The 25,930-nt window shown below is 37.5% G+C and overlaps 1 protein-coding gene across 1 annotated transcript in view; it reads left to right on the top strand.

Moving 5' to 3' along the window:
- The window catches only part of LOC140197951 (low-density lipoprotein receptor-related protein 1-like), a 2,495,129-nt gene that overhangs the window by 1,661,553 nt on the left and 807,646 nt on the right, over positions 1-25,930 (top strand). The window contains exon 22 of the mRNA XM_072258609.1: positions 5,938-6,120. Within this exon, the coding sequence (XP_072114710.1) occupies positions 5,938-6,120 (183 nt within the window). The remainder of the gene's footprint in view (positions 1-5,937; positions 6,121-25,930) is intronic.

The raw sequence follows: 25,930 nt of genomic DNA, 5'->3' as shown, positions 1-25,930 counted from the left end.
AGACATTTAAAAAATGTCGAACAATGTAGCACAGAAACAGGTCATCTGGCCCATGATGTCTTTGCCAGTCATGATACCAGATGTAACTAAGCCCATCTGTCTAAATCCTACCATATTCTCTTCATGTTCAAGTATCTAAATGCCTCTTAAACACAATGGTCATTCTGCTTCCAACGTGACCACTGGCAGTTCGTTCCAGACACTCAGGAATCTCTGTGGGACCAACATGTCGATCCTTGGCCTCCTCTTGTGCCAGGATGAGGCCACCCTCAGGGTGGACAAGCAACTCCTTATATTCTGTATGGGTACCCTCCAACCTGATGGCATGGATAACAACTTCTTCATTCAGTGAACAAATTCCCTCCTCCATTCCTCTGTCCCCCACTCTGACCTTTCACTTCTTCTCTCCTGCCTATTACTTTCCCCTAGGTTACCTCCTCCTTTCCTTTCTCCACTCTCCTCTCCTGGCAGATTCTTTCTTTTCCACCCCTTGACCTTTCCCACCCTCCTGGCTTCACCTATCACTTTCCAGCTAGGCTCTTCCCCCTCCCCACCCTTTTCATTCTGGCACCTTCCCTCTTCCTTTGCAGTCCTGATGAAGGGTCTCAGTCCAAAACATTGACTGTTTACTCACTTCCATAGATGCTGCCTGACCTGCTGGCTTCCTCCACCGTTTTATTTGTGTTGCTGTGGAAATAAAAATTTGTCCTACATATTTCACTTAAACTTTCTCCCTCTCAACTTAAACATTTGCTCTCTCAGGTTTGACATTTCTAGCCAGGGAAAGGGATTTAATCTACCCTATCTATTTCCCTCATGCACTTTGAACTTTGAACTTTGAGCATCCAGTACCCCAGCGAAAACAATCCAAATCTATCCATCCTCCTCTGATAGCTAATATACTCTCATCCATTTAACTGTGTAATGGCTTATCTCTCAGACCACACTGCATTATCTCTGTTATTATCACAACTTACTTCTACTTTGGCCACAGCCAATAAAAAGCAGTTAAAACATGTCTGTATAAATTGGGTTTTGTTTCCTTCCAGAATTATTTAAACACTGCCCTGGGAATTTTAAAGCAGATTTTGGGTTTGGTACCTTAGTGTAAAATTGGTGTCACAGGTTAGTCATCCATTATAAAAAAAGCACTTAGTATTCTTTTCCTTTCAAATCGAAGATAATAATAAACAGGTAGTTTTATTTAACACACAGCAAAATCTCAATGCCAGGTTTAATGCTTGGCCAGCCAAATGAAAATATCTGATATCATGCCTGAATATTAAAAGATTCATTCTGGAGTGCTTGAAAATTTCTTAATAGTCATCAAAATATAAAGAGTCAATTCTTTATAAAACATAATCTAAGAATTAGTTCAGAAAGTCATACTTTGCTGGATATAATAACTCAAAAATTAAGCTTATTTAAATAAAAATACAGTATATTTGAAATATTTTATTTACAATGCTGAAGATCTTATTTTAAATTAAATAGCTGAATAGCATTTTGGGAACCAGCTGGTTGAATAAAAAATTCTTAGTCCTCTTTCAGAAGTACTGACAAATTTTATGTTGGCGAAGCTTTGCTGTGAATAATAGGAGAGCCGGTATACACACAATCTGCAAAATATTACAGAATAATTCTTCATTTTCCTGGATCCATTGACCAGAAAGTTGTATGAAAGTGAAATGAATTTCAAGAAGACTCATGCATGGGTGCACTCGTCGAAGGTTATGCTGTTTGTCATGTTTGCACAGAACAAGACAATCTTGCTGAATCCAGTGAGTTGTTCTGCTTAATTAGTTTCCTTGCTTTGTTCAGTCATTGATGGAGGTTATTTGAGACATAATGATGCAGCTGGAGTCAAAACTTCAAACTATATTTGAACCACTTTTTATCCAAATTTCTTTCTAATAGCCTGAGAAATGAGTCTACATGGTACTAATAAAAGCTATAAAGAAGCGTTCTGTTGTTCCAAAATACAACTTTAAAAAAAATGTGTTAATAGACAAAAGTGTTTAAGAATTATGAAGCCAATACAACTACTTATATATGCCTTGAGAAATATAAGAATACTTGCTTTTAGAACTATTCACAGTTTCCTTGTAGTCCATTGAGGTATTCCTCCAAATTGCAAGTTAGTTATTTCAGCAAAAGGTTTAACGCATAATCACAGAAACACCAGCACAGAGGGAGGCTTTGCAACCTTTCATGCCCCTGCTGAGTTGTCATTCCTGCACAAGCATTCTCCCTTTTATTCTGTAATCCAATTACTCCTCCGTACCCCCGGTCTCCACCCAAATCCCATTGATGGAATCAACTTGCACCACCTTTTCAGATGGAGCAGTTCTGAAAATCCTAAGTGGAAAAGCTAACTTCTCCTTTCTCCAACAACTACGTTTGTTGAGGATATTGAACTCTCGGCCATTAGCTTGGCCACAGTGACCAGATTGAATTATTTTTTTCTGCAGCTATCCTCTCAAAACTCATATCCTTCTGAAAATCTTTACAAGCGCATCTCCAAAACATTGTCATTGTAAATAGAATGTTCATAGCCACATTGGCTTCTCTCATAAGTAAAAGTTGTCAACCATCATGACACCTCTTGAAATTTTCCAAGCTCTTGACCTGACATCAGAGCTGTCCGCAGAAATCCAGCTGAGGTTTCAATGGTATTCAGTGGTAAAGTTCTAGAATAACCTGTTTGGATAAGTGTAAACGTATGAGCATTTACGTATATGATGTGCCAAAGGGCCTGTTTCTGCACTATACACCTCTGTAGCACTCTAACTGTATGTGTTGTGTTCTTCCTTCTTTAAACCCAAGATGCCATATGCTTTTTCAGACACCAGGACCTCCTCTGCTACCTTTTAAAATTTCAAGTACATGGACTCAAATTTCTTTGTTATGTTTCATAATATGTCATACATATCAGGAATAGTGTTTTAATTCAGTACTTCTAATTTTGGGTGCTATGGAACCCTTTGCACTTGTAAATGATATATTTGTATATTTATTTGATAAGTCAACCCAGACTAGATAGGAATGTTATTGTTATTTCATATGTAGCAGGTGACCAATAGAAATATCCTAACAACGTAATTGAGGAACTCAGAAATCACAGATGGTTAATTTTATGCCATCAGTGCCATTTGCCATTGACACTGCTTCCTAGTCACAATGGGCGAATATCCATTACAGCAGATGAAATCCCAGTTTTGACCACAGCACCAATTTCAATTAAAAGGTAGATCCATCAGTTACAGATTGGTTGATGTTTGAGGTTTTTTTTCTAGTGATGTAATTGTATTTTCTGTATCTAGAATTTCTTTTGTTTGTTTTAAGTTGAGGATTATTCAAGGAGTATTGCAGCAGGTGCTGAAATTGGGACTCTACATAACTTCATTAATAGGGTTTTCCTTTGAAAATGACTGGGAGAGTAGAATCAGAATCAGGTTTATTATCGCTGATGTATATCATGAAATCTGTTTTGTGGTAGTACTACAGTGCAAGACATTAAACAGTTACTGTAAGTTACAATGAGAATAAATAAAAAAATGGTATAAAAGAGACAGAGGGTATGTGGAGCAGGGCAAGATGTCGGAAGAGTAACAAGGAAGAGTAGGAAGGAAATGCTCTCAGCTAAATGCCTGAAGCAATTCTCAATCTGAACCTCATTAAGGAATGAGATATCTGTTCTTGCATAAGGATGTCATTAGCAAAATGTGCCATCTGGTACAGCAGCAAACGTGATTTCTATCTTTATTTGTTCATGAAGTGAAAGTGTCACTGATATGACCAGCATTATTGTTTCTCCCTACATCCAGCTCTAAATTATCATGGAAATTGCAGGACTCAAATGTAAACTTAAGAAGACACTACTGTTTATAACAACAACGTCCACACAGAGTTAACACGGCCAGCTTTATATTCTTCATACCAATTAATTGTTGGGTTCTATCTTCTTCATAAACCTTCTACATGGTGCTTTGTTAAATGTCTTTTGTAAAACCATGCGAACTGCTGAATCTTGATCAGGCATTCCTATAGTATCTGCTTCCATCTCTTCCTCTGACATCATGCTTCAGGCACCTGCACTCTCTGTATAAAGAAAACTTGTTATGTAAATCTATTTTAAATATTCTCTCTCTCACCTTTAAACCCATGCCTTCTAGTGTTGCACACTGGAAAGAATAGGCTCTGACTATCTACCGTGACTATGCCATCAGTTTGCCCTTTAGCCTTCAACACTTATGAGAACTGTCCAATCTCTTCATTTGGTTAATAACCTCTAATATGGCATTCTGGGAATAATCCTGCATCCTCTCCAAAGCCTCCGCATCCCTGGACTGCACACTAAGTACTCGAAATATACTCCAACAAAAAGTTTATACAGCTGTAATATGACTTCCCAACTTTTATACTGAACATCCCAGCTGATGAAGGAATGTATTCCATAATCTTATATTATTATCTACTTGTGTTGTCACTGGCAGGGAGCATTATTAATTAATCAAGTGCAGTTTTCATCCAAAAAATCTAAAGTGAGACTCCTTGATTATTCAAGACTTGCTCAAATGAAAAGTTTAATTTGATCCTGATAATTGAAATTAATTTCCCACCATTATTGTCAAACTAACTGGTCTGGAATTTCACCCATTCCTTACTTAATGGTATAGCATCAAACCTGTATCCAGTGAACATTTAACAATTGAGATCAATGTCAATGTCCTGAAGAATGGTCTCGGCTCAAAACGTCAACTGTTCACTCTTTTCCATAGATGCTGCCTGGCCTGCTGAGCTCCTCCAGCATTTTGTGTGTGTTGCTTTGGATCTCCAGTATCTGCAGATTCTCTCATGTTTGTGAGATTAATGCCACTGCTTTGCTCTTATTCATTCTTTAAGTAAAAACAGGGGCATTCTTTTTGGATTGGAAGTTACTTTTGTTGAAGCCACTTTTTTTTAGTTTACCTTCTCGGACTATATTTTACTGCCCATAACTTTATTTCCTATTAGTATACTCTTCTTATATCCTGAAAAAGGTTCTTCTGTGAAGGTGCTTGAAAAATACCCATCAAGTACTTCAGTCATGTCTTATGTACCTCAGGAACGTTTTCCTTTGGGGCTTTATTAGGCACACTTTCTTTCCTGGTGAATCATTAAGGCTTTTTCTATTTAGAAACTGATTTTGGGTTCAGTTCAGATACAATCATTTCTTGTTCCTCTGCTTTGCTTCCTATATTAATGTTTTCAAATCTCTTTTGCGCTTTGTATAATTTTCTTTGCTATTAATTGAATCCTGCTCTGAGACTTGCTACAACTAGCCTTGACTGCTTTAAATAAAATGTTATTTTGTTTGTACTGTCTGGTATATTAGCTTAGTCCACTCTACTACTCCTTTAAAAAATATAAGTCTGCCTGGTTTATGCTTTACCTATCTTGTTCTGAAATTCTTCAAATGCTTCACTATGTCTTTTCCTGCTAATCACCATTTTCCATTTGCCACTAAAATTAGATCTTTCTGTTGATCAGCTTTACCTTCAACGTTTGCTGATCTCTCTTTGTTATTCATTTAAACTGCAAAGAATTGTGAAGGGTGAGAATACTTCCTGTAATTAACATTTGTGTTATTTCATCTGTATGTTTAATATTGATTACTATAAGTATGTTTAATTTTGATTTAAATAAATCATGTTAATATTTTAACTCCTACACAAACAACTACTGAATCATTCTCTTTTAAAATAGCTTTCCTATTTAAAGCAGAACAGTTTGACAGAATACCAAATGTGTTCACTGAAGGGAGAAAGGAAAAGCTTTCTGGGGAAATATGAATGATATACAAATGTTGTAGATACTAAGAAAATGCAATTAATACAGTTTTCAAAGCAAATTCATCTTTTTTTAACAATGTTATTGTTTCTATTATCCTTCCAGCCACTAGATCACCAGGTATTTGTCACCGAAAACAATTTCAGTGTTATATGGATGGTAATTGTGTTCCACTGCGATGGCATTGCGATGGAGACTGGGACTGTGAAGATGGTAGTGATGAAAACAACTGCGCAGGGAATACAAGAACATGTGACTCGCATTCTGAGTTTACATGTAAAGACACAGGTATGATTAATATCTTAGAGTCTGCACTGGACCAATCATAAATTACTTTAATGTAGCATTTTTAGATAAATAATCCCAGCTATGTTCTATATTCTACATCCTATGCTGTATCTTCTATATTCTATGCTCTATGATTGAAGGTTGGTAGAGTTGTGGGAAGTGTCGAAGGTTGGTGTAGGTTTACAATGGAACATTGATAGGATGCTGGCCTGGGCAGAGCAGGGGCAGATACAGTTCAACCCAGAGGAGATTAAATTTGAAGGTAGAATACAGAGGTAATGGTGTGATTCTTAGCACTCTGGAGGAGCAAAGAGATCTTGGGATCCACACAATAGATCCCTCAAAGTTGTTGCTCAAGTTGATATGGTTGTTAAGAAGGTTTATAGGACGTTGGTTCATTGGTCTGCAGTTGAGTTGAAGAGCTGTGAGGTAATGTTGCAGCTCTCTAAAACCATGTTTAGACCACATTTGGAGTTTTGCCTTCAGTTCTGGTTGCCTCATTATAGGAAAGATATGCAAGTTTTAAAGAGGATGCAGAGGAGATTTACCAGGATGCTTCCTGGTTCAGAGAACATGTCTTATGAGGATAGTTTGAACAGAAAGAGGAGGATGAGAAGTGACTTGATAGAGCTGTATTAGATGATAAGAGGCAGAAAGCAAGTGAACAGCAGGAGACATATTTTCCAGGGAGGAAGTGACTTAATACAAGGGGGCATAATTTTAAGATGATTGGAAGATATGGGCAGGATGTTAAGGGTAAGTTTTCCACACAGTGATGGGTGTGTGGAGCGTGCTGACAGGGGTAGTGGTAGGGACAGATCATTAGGGACATTTAAGAAACTCTTTGATAGGCTTATGGATGATAGAAAAATGGAGGGCCATGTCAGAAGGAATGGTTAGATTGACCTTAGAGTAAGTTAGTAAGTCAGCATAAGTCATAAGCTGAAATGCCTGTATTGTGCAGTAATGTTCTATGTTCAAAATTATGTTCTATGTTCTTATGAGGTGGTTCCTTGGAGTTGAGGAATACTTGTTTCCACTTGACCTCTATGAGTTCTAAGATGATCAATAAGAGCAATGTCAGGGACTCCAGACTCTGTTGGACAAGAGTTTTAAGGAGGTGGATGGGTGGATAGTGTTAAAGTGAAGTGCACTTTCTACAGTTAGCACAAGGCTTCCACATACTCCCAACAAAGAAATAGAATGTTTCTGCTCCTCTGTTTTGATCAGTCACATGCCAGAGTTTCCCCAGCAGAGGGTATGGGTAATACATATTTTTAAGGAGGCTTTAGAAACATTTTTTTTTTCTGTTCTCTTAGTAATCTCTTGCTCTGATAGAGTTCAGAGTTTTGTTCGACTTGTGAGTCTGGTGCCAGACATGAGGATGTTTTAACCTATTCATTGAAAATGACCGGGGGTAAGTAGGACCCCTCTGTTAAGAACATTGACCTGAGAACAGATGATTGTCTGACCAATGAATTTAGAAGATTATGCAAGGTCAATGGTAGCAATATTCTCCAATGCTTTGAGGTGCCAGTCTTTGAATCCATGTTTCTGAAGCATCGAGTTGAACAGGAATTGCTGTTCTGTGGCAAATCTGGATTTAGTGCTGAGCTTGAGGCCTTGACCTTCAAGCAGTCTTTTCAATCTCTGAAGGCGCACAGAAGAGCTTGGCAATTTCTTTATCATTGGCTAATAATAATATTATTGGATATGGTGTTCATTTTTGGGTCATACAGGGTCATAAGGTTATTATACACTGTCAGATTTAAAAAAAACTATCAGGGTGATGAATAGGTCTGAGTCTGAGGGCAATGTCTCAGACAGAACTGAATGAAAGAGATGGCCTTGAATGCTAATTAGTAACATGCTCTGGATTGTTGTTAACAAACCAGACTTTGGAATGGTTTGTGCAATATTTATAAAAAAAACAAACACTCTACAGGTCAGGCAGCACCTGTGGGGAAGAGATAGAGTTAACCATTTGAGGCTGGTGATCTCTGATCACAACTGGGATGAGTTATAAATCAAACATGTTTTAAGTTTCAGAGAAGAGGCAGAGAGAATAAATTGGCTCCATCCAATCATAGATACTCTTTTGTCTTCACCCCTCCTTCTATGTTGCAACTTAACTCATGTTTCATTTTTAACTTCTCTTCATTTTGAGTAAAAGTCTTTGACCTCAATTTTAACTGTTTCTTGCTGGAGATGTTGCCTAACATATTGAGTATTTATTGCATATTTTGTTTTTATTTCTGAGTTCCAAATCTGACGTAGTTATTTTTTTTAACAAGAATGCAGTTAATCATAGCAAGGTACAACTAGCCATCACTGCTGTCTTGGTGTATCTATGAAAAATAGTCTGTGGATGATGTACAGTAGATCAGTGGCTCACATAGAGGGCCATATTGCCCCCCCCCCTTGGGGCAGTAGGAATTTCTAAGTCGTGATAATGATAAAGGGGGCAGTGGGATATGCTTGGTAGCAAGGGGCAGCTGAAGGATGACAGGTTTATTTTAAGAAATTAATTGTAGATTAAAAGCATTTGATCCTCGGTACCTCATAATTGATTACTATGATCATGTGATCACTTCATCACTGTTCTCTAGGACTTTGCTCACAGTGCATTATGGTTGTTGAAAAGCAATGTGATACTTCTGTGTTTGGCATATCATGAGAAATGTGGACTGAATAAATCGTAAACATGAGAAATTCTGCAGATGCTGGAAATCCAAAGCAACACATGCAAAATGGTGGAGGAATTCAGCAGGTCAGGCAGCATCAATGGAATGAACAAACAGTCAATGTTCTGGGCCGATACCCTTCTCCAGGACAAGAAAGCGTTTTATTTCCGGGCCCAGCCCGCACATTATTGCCATTCACTACTGTAGTACAGTGTTAGCTAGTACAATTCCCATACTCTAATTGTGCAGTGTTGTGCTTCCTGTGAATTAGGGTATGGTTTTCCTGTCCAATGATCTTGTCCACTTTCTGTAGCCAATGGCCCAATTGACATATTGCTGCCCCACTTTGTGTACCTTTAGGCAGAGTGTCAGATTTTGACCTGACCTATGATGATATCATAACTTTCCCCTTTATTGATCACAACCTTTGAGGTTGGACTTGAACAACAGGTGATGGACCACGGTCATTAATCTATAACGAAAACAGCAGAGGCAGGTAAAATGAAAAGGAAATTTAGACAGTTTTGTGTGGCATGGACTATCTGAAATATGGATTTATACCAGCACCAAGCTACCAACAGCAGCCAATGTGCCTGTTGTGAGAAAAAATTTTTTTGAAAGGAGGCAATGAAACCATCCAGTTTCCTAGAACATTTGAAAATAATACATTCTGATAAAGCAAAAAGAAACTTGGCTTATTTTCAGTCACTTCATGAAAACTTTCAACAACAGAAACCACTTCAAAACATGTTTACCAGCACTTCACAACCAAATAGTTGATTACATCAACTTCTGTGTGGACTGCAATGTTCCGACAAAAACTGTCCTTTGTTATTCAAATAACAAGCCATGGGTGACAAAGGACATTAAGGACATCCTGAACGCTAAAGAGGGCGTTTAGAGATGGAAATAGGGAGGAGCTGAGGGCAATACAGAGTGACCTGAAAGCCAGGATCAGGGAGGCTAAAGACAAGTACAGGAGGAAGCTTGAGTGGAAACTCCAGCAGAACAACATGAGAGAGGTCTGGAGGGAGATGAGAACCATCACTGGGTTCCGGCAAACTAGCAACAGAGGAGCGGAAGGCAGTGTGGACAGGGCCAACGAACTTAACCTGTTCTTTAACAGATTTGACAGTGTGGCCCCTGCCCATCCCACACATGAGCCATCCGTTGTCGGCCCCCAACCAACACATATTCCACTCTCCCCTCCTAACCCTCCTCACAGTCCCCCACCCTGCTCTCATGACTATACCACTTCCCCACTCGAAACCACCATGGTGTGCTTCACAACTCTACAGGTGAGAAGACAGCTGAAACGTCTCAACCCAAGCAAGGCTGCAGGACTGGATGGTGTCAGTACCAGGATGCTCAAAGCCTGTGCCCCTCAGCTATGTGGAGTACTTCTCCATGTATTCAACAGGAGCCTGAGGCTCCGGAGGTTTCCTGTACTGTGGAAGATGTCCTGCCTCGTCCCTGTGCTGAAGACGCCGCGCCCCAGCGGCCTCAATGACTACAGACCAGAGGCATTGACCTCCCACATCATGAAGACCCTGGAGAGACTTGTTCTGGAGCTGCTCCGGCCTATGGTCAGGCCAGACTTAGATACCCTCCAGTTCGCTTACCAGCCCCAACTAGGAGTTGAGGATGCCATCGTCTTCCTGCTGAACCATGTCTACGCCCACCTGGACAAGCCGGCGAGCACTGTGAGGGTCATGTTTTTTGACTTCTCCAGTGCGTTCAACACCATCCACCCTGCTCTGCTGGGGGAGAAGCTGACAGCGATGCAGGTGGATGCTTTCCTGGTGTCATGGATTCTTGATTACCTGACTAGCAGACCACAGTACGTGTGCTTGCAACTCTGTGTGTCCAACAGAGTGATCAGCAGCACTGGGGCTCCACAGGGGACTGTCTTGTCTCCATTTCTCTTCACCATTTACACCTCGGACTTCAACCACTGCACGGAGTCTTGTCATCTTCAGAAGTTTTCGGATGACTCTGCCATAGTTGGATGCATCAGCAAGGAAGATGAGGTTGAGTACAGGGCTACGGTAGGAAACTTTGTTACATGGTGTGAGCAGAATTATCTGCAGCTTAATGTGAAAAAGACTAAGGAGCTGGTGGTAGACCTGAGGAGAGCTAAGGTACCGGTGACCCCTGTTTCCATCCAGGGGGTCAGTGTGGACATGGTGGAGGATTACAAATACCTGGGGATACGAATTGACAATAAATTGGACTGGTCAAAGAACACTGAGGCTGTCTACAAAATGGGTCAGAGCCATCTCTATTTCCTGAGGAGACTGAGGTCCTTTAACATCTGCCGGACGATGCTGAGGATGTTCTACGAGTCTGTGGTGGCCAGTGCTATCATGTTTGCTGTTGTGTGCTGGGGCAGCAGGCTGAGGGTGGCAGACACCAACAGAATCAACAAACTCATTCGTAAGGCCAGTGATGTTGTGGGGATGGAACTGGACTCTCTGATGGTGGTGTCTGAAAAGAGGATGCTGTCTAAGTTGCATGCCATCTTGGTCAATGTCTCCCATCCACTACATAATGTACTGGGTGGGCACAGGAGTACATTCAGCCAGAGACTCATTCCACCGAGATGCAGCACTGAGTGTCATAGGAAGTCATTCCTGCCTGTAGCCATCAAACTTTACAACCCCTCCCTTGGAGAGTCAGACATCCTGAGCCAATAGGCTGGTCCTGGACTTATTTCATAATTTACTGGCATAATTTACATATTACTATTTAACTATTTATGATTCTATTACTATTTATTATTTATGGAGCAACTGTAACGAAAACCAATTTCCCCCGGGATTAATAAAGTACGACTATGACTATGACTATGACTAAATAGCAATGGTTTGCATGCTTCATACAACATCTTATTTCTCATGCTGAACCTGGAAACCTCATACAATTGGAGAAGAACTGATTCTGCCAGCAGTAAGAAAGGTTCTGAGTATGGTTTTATATAATTTACCAGACCAAGTAATTAAAGCGATTCTGCACAACAACTCCTCAGCAATGACCTGGACCTGCTGCAGTTTGCCTATCATCACAATAAATCAATGGCAGATGCAATCTTTATGGCTCTTCACATGGCCTTAGATCACCTGGACAATACAAACACCTATGTCCCGATACTGTTCATTGACTATAGCTCAGCGTTTAACACCATCAATCCCACAGTCCTGATCAATAAACTACAGAACCTGGGCCTCGGTATCTCCCTCTGCAATTGGATCCTCGACTTCCTAACAGGATATCTGCTCCTCGCTGTCAATCAACACTGGCACAACTCAGGGGGTGTACTTAGTTTTTCTTTCCATATAATCTTGTAACGCATTGTACTCTATTTGTAAGAGAAGGGAAAACATGACACGCTGACTGTAGTTTCTAGGTCTTACTTACGTATTCCCTCTTTACCTTAATGATTTTTTTAGTTGCCTTCTGTTGGCTTTTAAAAGCTTCCCAATCCTTTAACTTCCCACTCATTTTTGATCTATTATATGCCCTCACTAGCTTTTATGTTGACTTTGACTTCTCTGGTTAACCACAATGTGTCACCTTTCCTTTAGATTACTTCGTCCTCTTTGCAATATATATATCCTTTGCCTTCCGAATTTCTTCCAGAAATTCTAGCCATTGTTGCTCTGTCATCATCCCTGCCAATGTTCTTTACTAATCAATACTGGCCAAGTCCTCTCATGCCTCTGTAGTTCCTTTTACTCCACTGTAATACTAATACATCTGACTTTAGCTTTTCCTTCTCAAATTTCAGGGTAAATACAATCATATTATGATCACTTTCCCCTTAGGGTTCTTTTACCTCAAGGTCCCTAATCAGTTCTAATTCACTGCACAACACCCAATCCAGAATAGCTGATCCTTTGGTGATCTCAACCACAATCTGCTCTAAAAAGCAATCTCGTAGGCACTCTAGAAATACCCGCTCCTGTAATCCTGCTGCAACCTTATTTTCCCAATCTACCTGCATATTGAAGTCCCACGTGACTATTATCCAAATTGGGAATGTAACCTTTACAGCATTGACAATTTCATTGTGAAAATGCGTTATTTCCTGAGTATATCATTTGTCAATCGATATTAGCTTTCCTTATGAATCAAATAAACAAGTAAAATGCATGAAGTATGCAAAAGATGGTGAATGGCATTGGCACCTTTCCCAGGTTTAATGGACATGTTTTGCTGACATCAAAATTGACCTCTTCAATCTACAGAAATCTTTTCCTGATGATAGAAAGGAAAACTCTATCTGTAAGAGAAGGGAAAACATTACACGCTGACTGTAGATTCTAGGTTTTAGTCTTGAGCTAGTTTAGCATTGTCATGATTGAGCTGCTGCCTCACTCTGCAAATCCACGTAAGAATGAAGTGAAAACAGGTTTATGCACGGAAGTGCATAATCAATGTGACTAGTAATCATATATAGAATCTATCTAAACTTGTGTATGCAATGCACAAATCTATACATGAAATGTACTGATGAATATTATTATGCTCAGAGGGAGAACTGCTTCACTTCAAATGAGATGTTCTTTAGCCATAGCAAGTGGCTGCAGTCTTCTGACCTGAAATTCACCCAATCACTGATACAGCAGCGTGTTGCACTTGAAATGCAAATTTTGGAAACAGTCAAGAAGTTGCCATTGTTTTTGCAATACTGAATACAAATGGACTGCTAATTGTGTATATTTTTTCCTTTTTTTTCATTTTGAATTCTCTTCAGTTCTCATTTCCTGCTCATTACAAATGTTTTTCAAAAGTACTCAGCCCATTTTCTGTTACAGTCACATCTAACCAATTTTAAAATATATGCATTTTTTTGGTTCAAGTCCTGTACCTAACAGCTATGCGAACTGATTCTGCCAGGTTGTATAGGCTTTTCTTACCTTTCCAGTCTATTTGCCCTGGCATTACTTTCTATCTTTCTAGTTTCTGGCCCTGTCATACTCCAAAACTAAACTATCCTCCACACAAAGGCCATTGCTAGTTCTCCCATTTTGTCACAAGATCAAGAGATAAACTGCAAGAAGTTCATGAATCCATGGCAACTTGGCCATGTGCCTCATACACAATTATTGTTACCAAGGTGAAGCATCGAGACAGCTTAACAATTTCATATCTGTTCAAAAACAAAAAAAGAAATTAGTTAAATACATACCTGTATATTGGATACTGATTCTGAAGGAAAAGGTTAACACAGATCTGATGCTTCCAAGCAAATACATTTGATAGATAACTCATCCATTTTGTATTAACATTTATTAGTCAAGATTAAATATATATTGGACACTCGAATATCAGTGGCAAAATGACAATCAATATTCATAGATTTAAATTAATCTCATGTAATGCAATAGTTATGAAAAATAATATCTTTGAGATGGTTACTTGTCAGTTGTAATAATGTATCACAAGTATTTATAATATCTAGTTCATTAAGTAGTGGGAGAGTTAAATACAATCAAAACTAGCATTGGACACAATTTGGACCTCAGTCTCATCACTGATCATATCCTGAAAGTGTTTAAATAGAATGTATACTTTTTTTAAATCTCAAAATATTTCTTCAATGCCTGCTGTTATTTCTTTATTGATAAAAGTTTTATTTCCCAATCTATCTTGGATTCAGACCCCCTCACGTGTTCAAAGTTCATTGTGGGTAAGATTTGTTTTGTCTTGCGCCAATCTTCTTTCTAGAAAAAACGAAACTTAGATTTATATTAGGTAGCTTATATGTAAAGCTGTTTAGTAGAAATTTATATTAAATTTCTACCAGGCAGCTCTGCATCTGAATATCAAAACCATCGTCACTGATGTCTTATTTTATTAAATAGATTTCAGTAAAATAAATTATTTGTTCCTTTTGAACAGTCTCTCTATCATTAAGATTTGCATTGTATATTAAGGACATAAATGTAGCTGGAAAGAAATGTCAGGCAGATGTCTTACAAATTTAACATTACTGGTAAGAGGAAACATATGACTAAAACAGCTTTATTGCTTTTCAGTGGCATTAATACATCTTTATGGGTCACACTAAATTTGTTTGTAGAAGTTGCAAAAAGTAAGATATAAGAGCAAGAGTGGGCTGTTTGGTATTGCATCCTGTTCCATCATTAAAGAAGCTTACAAATGATCTTCTTCCTCAACATACAGTGTCCTGAAAAAATATTCAACCCCCACAAATATTTTCACATTTTACTCTCTTATTTTCTGAATAAAAATATATTGAAGTAGAATTTTTTGAGCTGGTCTACAAAACATTGTGCGTCATGTCATATCAAAAGGAATATTCCAGCACCTGTCAACAATTTACTAAAAATTATAAACCAAACTTGTGAGGCTGAAAAAATACTCATCCTCTTTGTAATTACTGTGCTAACTTTCCTCACGTGTGATACTGCATATTACCTTTAGATGTAGAAAATTAGAGGATCTCCTGAATAAATACCCCCTCTCTCTGTAAGGTCCAACAGTGTTGTCAAAAGACCAAACCAAACTGAGTACAAAAGAACAAAAGGTCAGACGTCCCTCTAAACTTTGTCACTGAAAAAGAATAGCTTTTGTAACAGAGGCTGCTGTGATGTCAACAGTCACTGAGTAAGTTGCAGAAGTCAGTAGCTGCAACTAGAGTTAAAATTCCTGGCTCCATAATCACTATGGCTTTGAACAAAAAAGAATATTTATGGAAAAGTAGGAAGGAAGAAACCCTGGCCAAAAAAAAACATATCCATGCCTGTAAAGATTTTGCAAAGCATCACTTAGATCATATTGTAAAGATCTGGAAGAACGTCTTGTGGTTGGATGAGACGAAAGTCGAACTTTCTGGCCTTTACAATAAGTGTGGCGTAAATCTAATACTGTGCATCAGCCAGACAACATCATCAAGTATGGTGGATGTAGTATCATGATATGGGGATGTTTTTCAGCAGTAGGGACTGTGATCAGGATTGATGGGAAGATGAATGCTGTTAACTACAGAAAGATTCTGGATAAAAACCTGCTAGCCTCTGCCTGGAAACTTAATCTAGGGAGGAAATTTGTCTTTCAGCAGGACAATGCTGAAAGACAAATTTCATGCACACTGCCAGAGCAGCCGTGGATTGGCTCCAGCTGAAGAAAATTGATGTCCTTGAGTGGCCCAGTCAGAGAACTGGCCTTAACCCGATCAAACATAATTGGCAAGACCTTAAGACTGCTGTCCACCACCACTCTCCAACTAAACTGGCACAGCTTGAGCTGTTTTTCAAGTAGGAATGGGCAAATCTTACTCCATCACATTGTGCAAAACTAGTAGAGACTTATCCAAAAAGACTACTGGCGTAATAGTTGCAAAAGGTGTTTGGACTGAGCACTGAGCAAAAGGGAGATGAATACTTTTGAACTGCTGACTTCTGAATTTTTAGCTTTTAGTTTTAGACTCTGCTGTGAAAAAATATAAGCATGCAATTTAGAAGTAAAACAATCAGTTAAAATTGATCAAAAATCCTTGGTTATAATACTCATTTATGTGAACAAAGGGTTGGAGGCTGAATACTTTTACAAGGCATTGTAATTACCCTGAATAATTATCGTATCCTTTGCTTCCTCATTTACTGCCTTGAATGAAATCTGATACTGTACCTCTAGAGTCCTTTGGGCTAGATAATTCCAAATATTCACTGAACCAATGAACTACACAAAGAATTTCATTTTCGTTCTATATGGTTTGCTTATTTTGACGTTGTGACTGACCCTAAACTCTTAAGTCAGGGCAGCATTCTTTCTATATCTACTTGTTGAGCCACAATAATTTTGAAAATTTCAATTGGCTATTTCTCATTCTTCTGAATTCTGGAGAATCAATTTCTCCTGATGTGACATCGTAGGAGTCAGTGCTTATATTCTCTGCTGTTCCCAATCTACATCAGGTCTCACCAATATAGAGAAGGCTGCACCAGGAGAACCAGATACAATAGCTGATGCTGACAGACTTGCAGATGAAATGTCATCTCAGCTGTAAGGACTTTTGGAGTCTTGAATAGTGGTGAGGGAGTAGGTGTAAATTTCCATTGTTAAGATTGAAAGGCCTGGTTTCACATTAAACTACATCACTTTGACACTATCTAAAATTCCATTATATTAAGATTGCTCTTTCCTAGAGAACCATTTAAAAAGGATTATTAATTATTCTTTTTCTCTTATCAGCAAACTTAGTGTAGGCTGGCCTCTCACCTGCTCCTTAACATACTGATGTGGAAATCCATGAGGAAATATAGTCCAGGAACCGGTTGTCTATGTGATTAGTACTGTTTGATTTGTTTACAGGGCTGCCTAGGATTTCTGCATTATCCATTACATGTATTTGTAATTTCCACATCTACACAACATTACTGTCACACTTCAAAGGCCTTTTACCAAGGTTTTCTGCTCTGTTGCTGCCTTTGTCCACCAAGACTGATTCTAAATCTACTCTATAATCAGCCGTCAACATCCTTTCCAAATCCTGTACTATTAACAATGCTACCCTGCTTCCTTTTCCCTTGAATGTCGAATACCCTGAAATATTTAGTTTCCACATTATTCACCCTACAATCATGTTTATGTAATGAGAATTATGTCATAACCACTTCTGTTGTTAATTCATCTACCCAGGTGTAGGTGCAGTTTACATCTCTCTATCATGCTTTAAACTGAGCCTGTCAACATTCTTTCTTTCTTTTTCAATCTTTTTTATTGAGTTTCAAATTGATAAACATAACAATGATAATGATACAAAGAGATCGGGATTACATTAATAACGGTTAACGTATACAGACACTGACTCTGAGTAACATTTAATTTAAGCCTCCCAATCTCTTAATAACAGAACATGAAAAAGATTCAAAAAAAATATTTTACCCCTACACTAAAAAAAGCAAAACAAAACAAAACAAAGACTGGGCTGCCATATTTCATCAGTTAAGATCATTATTTGTCATTAACTCCGCTCCTCTATACACAAACAAAAAGTTATTAAAAAGGATTCGGAAAAGGTCATTTTCATCATATGAAAATGTTGAATAAGTGGTCTCCAAGTTTCTTCAAATTTAACCAAAGGATCGGGGTACCACACCTAATTTTTTCCAAGTTTTAACATGTTATAGTTTGGGAAAACCATTGAAATGTAGTAGGGGAATTAGAATCTTTCCATTTAAATAAAATGGATCTTCTGGCTATTAATGCAACAAATGCAATCAAACGACAAGCTGAAGGGGATAAATGACTAAAGTCTATCATTGGTAGTCCAAAAATTGCAGTAATAGGATGAGGTTGTAAATTAATAAGCAAAACTACTGAAATAATATCAAAAATGTCTTTCCAATATTTTTCCAAAACAGGACAAGACCAGAACATATGTGTAAAGGAAGCTACCTCAGAATTACATCTGTCACAGACAGGATTTATATGACCATAAAAACGAGTTAACTTATCCTTAGACATATGGTCCCTATGAACCACCATAAATTTTATCAAAGCGTGTCTAGCACACATTGAAGAAGTGTTAACTAGTTGGAGAATTTTCTCCCATTTCTCTATGGGTAAAGATACCTGAAGTTCTCTTTCCCATTCATTCTTAGTTTTATCAGACATACCTAAACGTATGTTCGTAATTAATCATCAACAATTGCTATTAAACTCTTATGAAAGGAGTTTAAACCTAAAATATTTTCTGTAATTTCAGTTTGATGTGATATCGGAAAAGTAGGTAAAATAACCGTCATAAAGTTTCTAAACTGTAAATATCTGAAAAAATGTGATCTAGGCAAATTATATTTATTAGACAACTGTTCAAAGAACATGAGACAATTATCAATGAATAAATCATGGAAACATATTATTCCCTTTGTTTTCCATAAAAGAAAAGCTCGGTCAGTTCTGAATGGTTGGAAGAAATAATTGGATATAATAGGACTTGATAGCATAAATTTATTCAATCCAAAAAATTAACGAAATTGAAACCATATTCATTTTGTATGTTTAATTATTGGATTAATCATTTGGTTATTCAGTTTAGTAAGTGCAAAGGGAAGCAAAGACCTTAAAATAGAAGCCAATGAGAACCCCTGTACAGACTCACACTCAAGGTTCATGGACATTGAATTTCATCCAAATCTTGTGTCCAGAATTAGATTATGAGGACACTCAGTCCTCGTTTATTGTCATTTAGAAATTCATGCATTAAAAAATGATACAACGTTCCTCCAGAATGATATCACAAGAAAACACAGGACAAACCAAGACTAAAACTGACAAAACCATATAATTATAACATATAGTTACAACAGTGCAAAGCAATACCATAATTTGATATAGAGCAGACCATGGGCACGGTAAAAAAAAAAGGTCTCAAAGTCTCAATAGACTCATCATCAGACGCAGGCAGCAGAAGGGAGAAACTCTCCCTGCCATGAACCTCCCAGCGCCGTCAACTTGCCGATGCAGCACATTGGAAGCATCCGACCACAACGGACTCTGAATCCGTCCAAAAACTTTGAGCCTCCGACCAGCCCCTCTGACACAGCCTCTCTGAGCACCATCCTCTGCCAAGCACTTCAACCCCGCCCCAGCCTCCGAGCAACAAGCAAAGCTGAGAACTTGTGGCCTACTTCTCCAGAGATTCTGGACCACACAGTAGCAGCAGTTGCGAAACAGGCATTTCAGAAGTTTCACCAGATGTTCCTCCATGCTCTCACATCCGTCTCCATCAAATCAGGATTGTGCACAGCACCCTACTTCACAAATAACAGACATCACCACTGGAGTGGCTGCTGTGAGCTGCGTCACGCCGCCATCTTCGATATCAAATGTTAGATGTTGAATATTAATTGCTTAATAATAGAATCTAAAGTTCAGCAATGCCAAACCGGCATCCTTTATTGATTTCTGTAAATATTTCTTACTTAATCTAGGATTTTTTTCTGGCATATATATGAAGAAATTTTAGAATCAATAATACCAGAAAAGGATTTAGAGATGAAGATTGGTACCGCCTAAAATAGATACAGAAACTTAGGTAGAATAATCATCTTAAAAGCATTGATTCGACCAATCAATGATAGGGACAATGGGGACTATTTAGTAAGCAGTTGTTTAACATGATCAATTAAGGGTAAAAAGTTAACTAAATAGATCCTTATGCTTCTTAGTAATTTTAGCACCCAAATAAATAAAATAATCAGTAACCAGTCTAAATGGTGATTGTCTATAGATTGGAACTTGCATATTTAATGTAAAAAGATCACTCTTATAAGATTCAATTTATAACCCGAAAAACTACTAAACTGAGCAAGTAGTAATATTACTCCAGGGATGGATTTTTCTGGATTAGAGATATAACAGGTCATCTGCATATAATAATATCTTATGCATCCCATTCCCACGAATAATGCCAAATATATTGGGTGAATCACAAAGAGCGATTGCCAAGGGCTCCAAGGCAATATCAAATAGTAAAGGGCTTAAAGGACCGCCCTGTCTAGTACCTCAAAAAAGACTAAAAAAGGGGGGATCTCTGATTATTAGTAAGTACAGAAGCCAAAGGTGTATGACATATCCATTTAATCCAAGATATGAATTTTGGGCTAAAATTAAATTTCTCAAGGATGTTAAATAATTATTCCCATTCAACTATATCAAATGACTTCTTGGTTTCAAGTGAAATAACACATTCTGGAGTTTTAGATGAAGGAGTATATACAATGTTCCTCAACCTCCTAACATTAAAATACGAATAACGATTTTTAATAAATCCTGTCTGGTCGTCAGAGACAATTTGTGGCAATACATTTTCCAAACTAATTGCTAATATTTTGGAAAAAAAATTGGAGTAAACATTTAACAAGGATATAGGTCTATATGGTGCACATTCGGTGGGGTCTTTATCTTTTTTAAGAATTAAAGAAATAGATGCTTCATAAAAAGATTGTGGTAATTTACCTACAAATAAGGCATCCTTAAAAATTCTACATAACCAAGGAGAAAGTAGACTTGAAAAAGATTTTAAAAATTCTACTCTGAATCCATTCAGGCCAGGTGCTTTACCAGAATCCATCGAGGAAATTGCTTTCTTTATTTCTTATTCCGTAATAGGTGCATCTAATGTTAAACATTCATTAAGTGATAATTTCGGAATATTCAATTTTCTTAAATATTCATGGTAGAATCGTCACGAAATTCTGATTGGTATAAAGAGGTATAGAATTCTTGAAAAGATTTATTAATTTCATCGTGGTCAACCATCAAAGTACCATCCCGTTTACGAACTTTAATAATCTGATGTTTAGCTGAAGCAGCTTTCAATTGGTTGGTCAGTAATTTACCCAATTTATCACCATGTATATAAAATTAACTCTTAGTTTTATGTAATTGATTTTCAATTGGGGATGTTAATAACAAACTGTGTTGCATCTGAAGTTCAACTCTCTTTTTGTAAAGCTCCAAACTAGGAGCAGCAGAATTTTTTTTATCAATTTCTTTAATCTTATCAACTAATGTGCGTATTTCATTATTTATTTGTTTTTTCAATCCAGCAGAATATGAAATAATTTGCCCATGGATATATACTTTAAAAGTGTCCCATAATATCCCACTGGAAATTTGTTCCGTAAAATTAGTTGAGAAGAAAAAGGCAATCTGTTCTTTAATAAAGTTACCAAAATTTAAGTCCTGAAGCAGAGTAGAATTGAACTGCCATTGTCTAGCACTGAAAGATACATCAGCTAATTTGATTGATAGTTTCAGGGGTGCGTGATCAGAGACGGCAATTGCATCGTACTCACAGGCAGTAACAGACGAAACTAATTGAGAGTCAATAAAAAAGTAATCAATTCTAGAGTAATTATGATATACAAGAGAAAAGAATGAGTACTCTTTATCGTTAGGATATAAAAAGCCTCCAAACTTCTAAGATTCCAGAGTCAACTAAAAAGGAATTAATAAAAATAGCGGATTTGTTTGGAAGTACCTTACTGGGTGCAGACCTGTCCATCAAGAGATTCAGGCAACAGTTAAAATCTCTGCCTATTATCAATGTATATTCATTTAAATTAGGAAGAGATGCAAATAAATGTTTAAAGAATTCAGGATAATCAGTATTTGGTGCATAGATATTAGCCATAACAACTTTCTGGTTATAAAGTAAAGCAGTAATAAACATTCGGGTCTGAAATTGTTTCATAGTGATCAAATGAAATCGAGGAGTCTATAAAAAATAGAGACTCTTTTCACCTTATTCTGTAAATTGGAGTGAAGTTGATGCTCTTTCCAAAACCTAAAAAATCGCTGGTTATCCTCCTTCCTTACATGAGTTTCCTGGACAAAGATAATCTGAGCACTCAGTCTACGAAAAACTTTAAAAATCTTCTTCCATTTAATCGGATGATTAAAACCATTCATATTCCATGAAACAATGTTAATAATATTATCCATTGTACTTGCTAAACCATATGGTATGTAAAGGGTTAACGTTACTGCATAGGAAACTCATGAATCAGGAAGCGGGAAAAAGGTTTAAAGTGGAAACGGAAGTCACGACAATTCAGACGTACTTGTATTTTCAGATCAGCCCAGATAGAAAAAACTAAACTAAAAGTAGCCCCACCTTCCCACCCACAAAGGCCCGAAAACTGGCCATTAGACAGCCGAGAAGCTTCCTTACCCCCATCTCTCTTGAAGGCAAGTCTCCAAAATTAAAAAGAATGCAAAACACCACCCACAGTCAAAACATTGAGAAAAGAATGCCATAAAAAACACCAAACAAATGTTTAAAATAAACAGCCATTTGCAAAACATTTTGAAAGGCAAGATCTTGAAAAGTGAAACAGAGTACAATCTTATTAATATTTCACGAAAAGAATCAATCACCAAATCAGATTCTTAATTATTTTCAAAAACAAACAATTGAAAATAATAAAATAAAATAATAAAGGGAGAAAAAAAGGAACTTGAACATAAAAACATGATAAATAGCCATATTTCAAAACAAAATACAAGTATTATCAAACCAAGGGCAAAATTCTTCAAACTTTAAAAGTTCAAATCTATGAACTGGTTAATAACTTATAAACCAAATGAGTACAGACATGAGGAAACAGTAATTTTATTAGACAGCTGAGATCAAATGTTGATCCTCAAGGAATTGATGAGCATCATCCACGGATTTAAACCAGTTACGTGATTTATCAGGCAGAACAACCCTTAAGCGAGCTGGAAGTAGCAGAGCTGGTTGGAACTTTCTTTGCTAGAGCTCAGACAATACCGGTTTAAAAATTCTTTCTTACTGAAAACTTATTTGCTGTTTGCAAATAAGCATTTCTTTTGCTTATTTTCACGGCAAGCCATATTAACTTTTATTTCCAGCTTTGACTTTCTTCCTCCTGACTTTTAGGTTCTGATTCCTCCTGCTAACTCAATGAAATCCTCTCCAAAAATACTAACAGACCTCCCTGTGTGAGAATGTTAGTCCAAATGCCATTGAGGTTTAGCCTGAATGAATTTACAGGTCATGTCTGCTTTAGAATTGGCCCCAAGATCTCAGAAATGTTAAAATTAAGATTTTCATTTTGAAGTTCACAGAACTTTATTGTCACTTTAGTGTGTGTTTTATCACAAAAAAAATCAATACTGTTAGCTTGAGTGTGGTATTCTTGGTTATCTATGCAAGCCAGCACACCAAGGAATATACCCATCAAATATAGGAACTCTTCCAGCTACCGGAGAGTAATACTACTGGATGAATGACTACTGGAATGATAGGAAAAGTTTTAACTGAGCGCTTCCAGGGGAAGTTGGGGAAAGGAGTAAATGCACAGGTACATTGGGATCCAGATAGGGTGGCGAAGAACTGTGGCTTTACAATCTGCAAAATAAGAACACAAGGATATAGCACACAGATTATTCCTCATAGTTCCTCAAACCTGCCTAGTAGTTTAATACAATGATTACTGATCTGCTCAGATCTTACCTCCAGTCTACTCTGCTATCATATACAACCCTGTATTCCAATTTCTCTCCAAAATATGTCCAAATCCTATTTAAATAGTGCTGTTGCCTGCTCATCCTTCAAGGACACATAAATTCAGAAATTCAACACCCTTTGTGAAGTTCTTACACTACATATTCTTCATATATTACGACCATAGAGATCTTCTGAGACAATAGATATCTTGCAAGGCCACAGCTAGAAAAACATAGCAGGGATGTTCCTGTAATTTATTATACTAGAAGACACTAGTCTATGAATGCGTGTCCTTAGGGGAAATATTGTGATGTGGCCCTGCCTGTTTTAGAGGATCAATGGAAAAAGAGCATGGAATATCAAACACTACAGCACAGTACCAGCCTTTCAGTCACAATGTTCTGCTGGCCTTTTAACCTATTCTAAGATCAATTTAACTCATCCCTCCTACAGCACATAACCTTGTATTTTTCTATCATCCATGGGCCCGTCTAAGAGTTTCATAGATGTTGCTAATATATCTGCCTCTACCACCACCCCTGGCAGGGTGTTGCACACACCCACCACTCTTTGTTTAAAGAACTACCCTCAAATATCCCCCCTATACTTTCCTCCAAAATATACTGTAAATTGAGTTTCTTTTCTTTGAGCATGGAGACTGGGTGACCTCTATAAATGCAACGAGGAGTAAACTATGAGATGTGGTGAAGATAAGCAGAAGCAACCTGGAATGATTATGAAGCTAGGCAGTTGAATAACTGTAAACCTGACCTCAATACATTTAATGCGCTTTGATGCTGGTGGAAGCCACAAATCCTTTAGAGCACACAAAAATATATATATAGTTTGAGTGCCGATCCTTTAAGCATCATGATTTCAGGAAACACAAACTAGTTGTTCTGTGAGGAAGTAAGAGTAATTGGTTTGCAGAATAGTGTGTTTGATTATCTCTCATTGAAGAAGAATTTCACCTATTGCATCACTGTCAATGCCATTTATAGGAGCTCCATGCCAAAGGAAATCAGTAGAGCAAATAAAAATTCCACCGCAAAGTCAAAGATTGAATTTCCTGACACATGCTAAGACATCCAAAAATTATTCAAAATTGCTCCTTTTAAGGCTAAAACATTTTCAACTCCATGTTACAATTTTACTTGGAGTTATGTGAAGTTATTTTGAGGTTTTGAAGTTTGAAAAGTCACTGAACTAGACCAAACAGACATGAAAATGCAGATGCAAAATATGACCCAAAGCCACATGCATTGTCTTGAATATATATGGGATGGAAGGCATGGAAGTCATTAACACATTTATTACATGCCATTCTGGAGTGCACTGAAGCCAAAATGAAGGCTTGGAGTTGTTCTGCATTCTATCAAACAAAGTTGGGAAACTTTGATTTTTTTTTTCAGGTCTGATTGTTTTCTTATTTCCCTGATGGAGTCTATGCCCCTAGATATGCCTTCAGCCCTTTGGCTGGAGGGTATTTTTGACTTCCCTTTATATTGGCAATTTGAAAGGTTCCCAAGCATGAGCTTATTACTATATTTATTGATTATACTTGTGCCTTTGGGCATCTCACTTGACTTTGAAAGTCAGTGAAGCAAACAATTTATTACACCCTGACTACACTATAAATTGTTGCAAAATCATAACCAAAAAGAAGAGCACATTTTTTACGAGTTATAGACTAAGCATTTGCATGTTAGAAAAATAATAAGTACAACCAACCTGCTAAACTGTAATATGAACATGTTTAGGCACACTGTCTAGATACTACTCTTTATGTAGTGGTTTTCTGCAAACTATCCATATTTTCTGCTTATGTGCCTTCATTTCACAGATAGGCTATAACTAGTTTGAATAGGAGAAGGTGAACAATATTTTTAAAAGTTATGATCAAAACAAAAATAATTTCACATAATTTCTGTAGGTACTCAGTGAGGCAAGAATGAGTTGTGGAGAGAGACATTTCAGATCAGGACTATAGTATAGGGTCAAAGATATTTTATCAAAACATTTTTATGGGTTCCAATGAAAAATAATTGACCTGAAATATTAATTATGCTTTCTTTCAGCACAAATGCTAACTAAATGAGTGTTTCCTATAGTTCAT

Source organism: Mobula birostris, chromosome 5 (genome assembly GCF_030028105.1).
Source record: "Mobula birostris isolate sMobBir1 chromosome 5, sMobBir1.hap1, whole genome shotgun sequence".
Classification (NCBI taxonomy): Eukaryota; Metazoa; Chordata; class Chondrichthyes; order Myliobatiformes; family Myliobatidae; genus Mobula; species Mobula birostris.
This window is presented reverse-complemented; position numbering and strand designations above follow the sequence as displayed.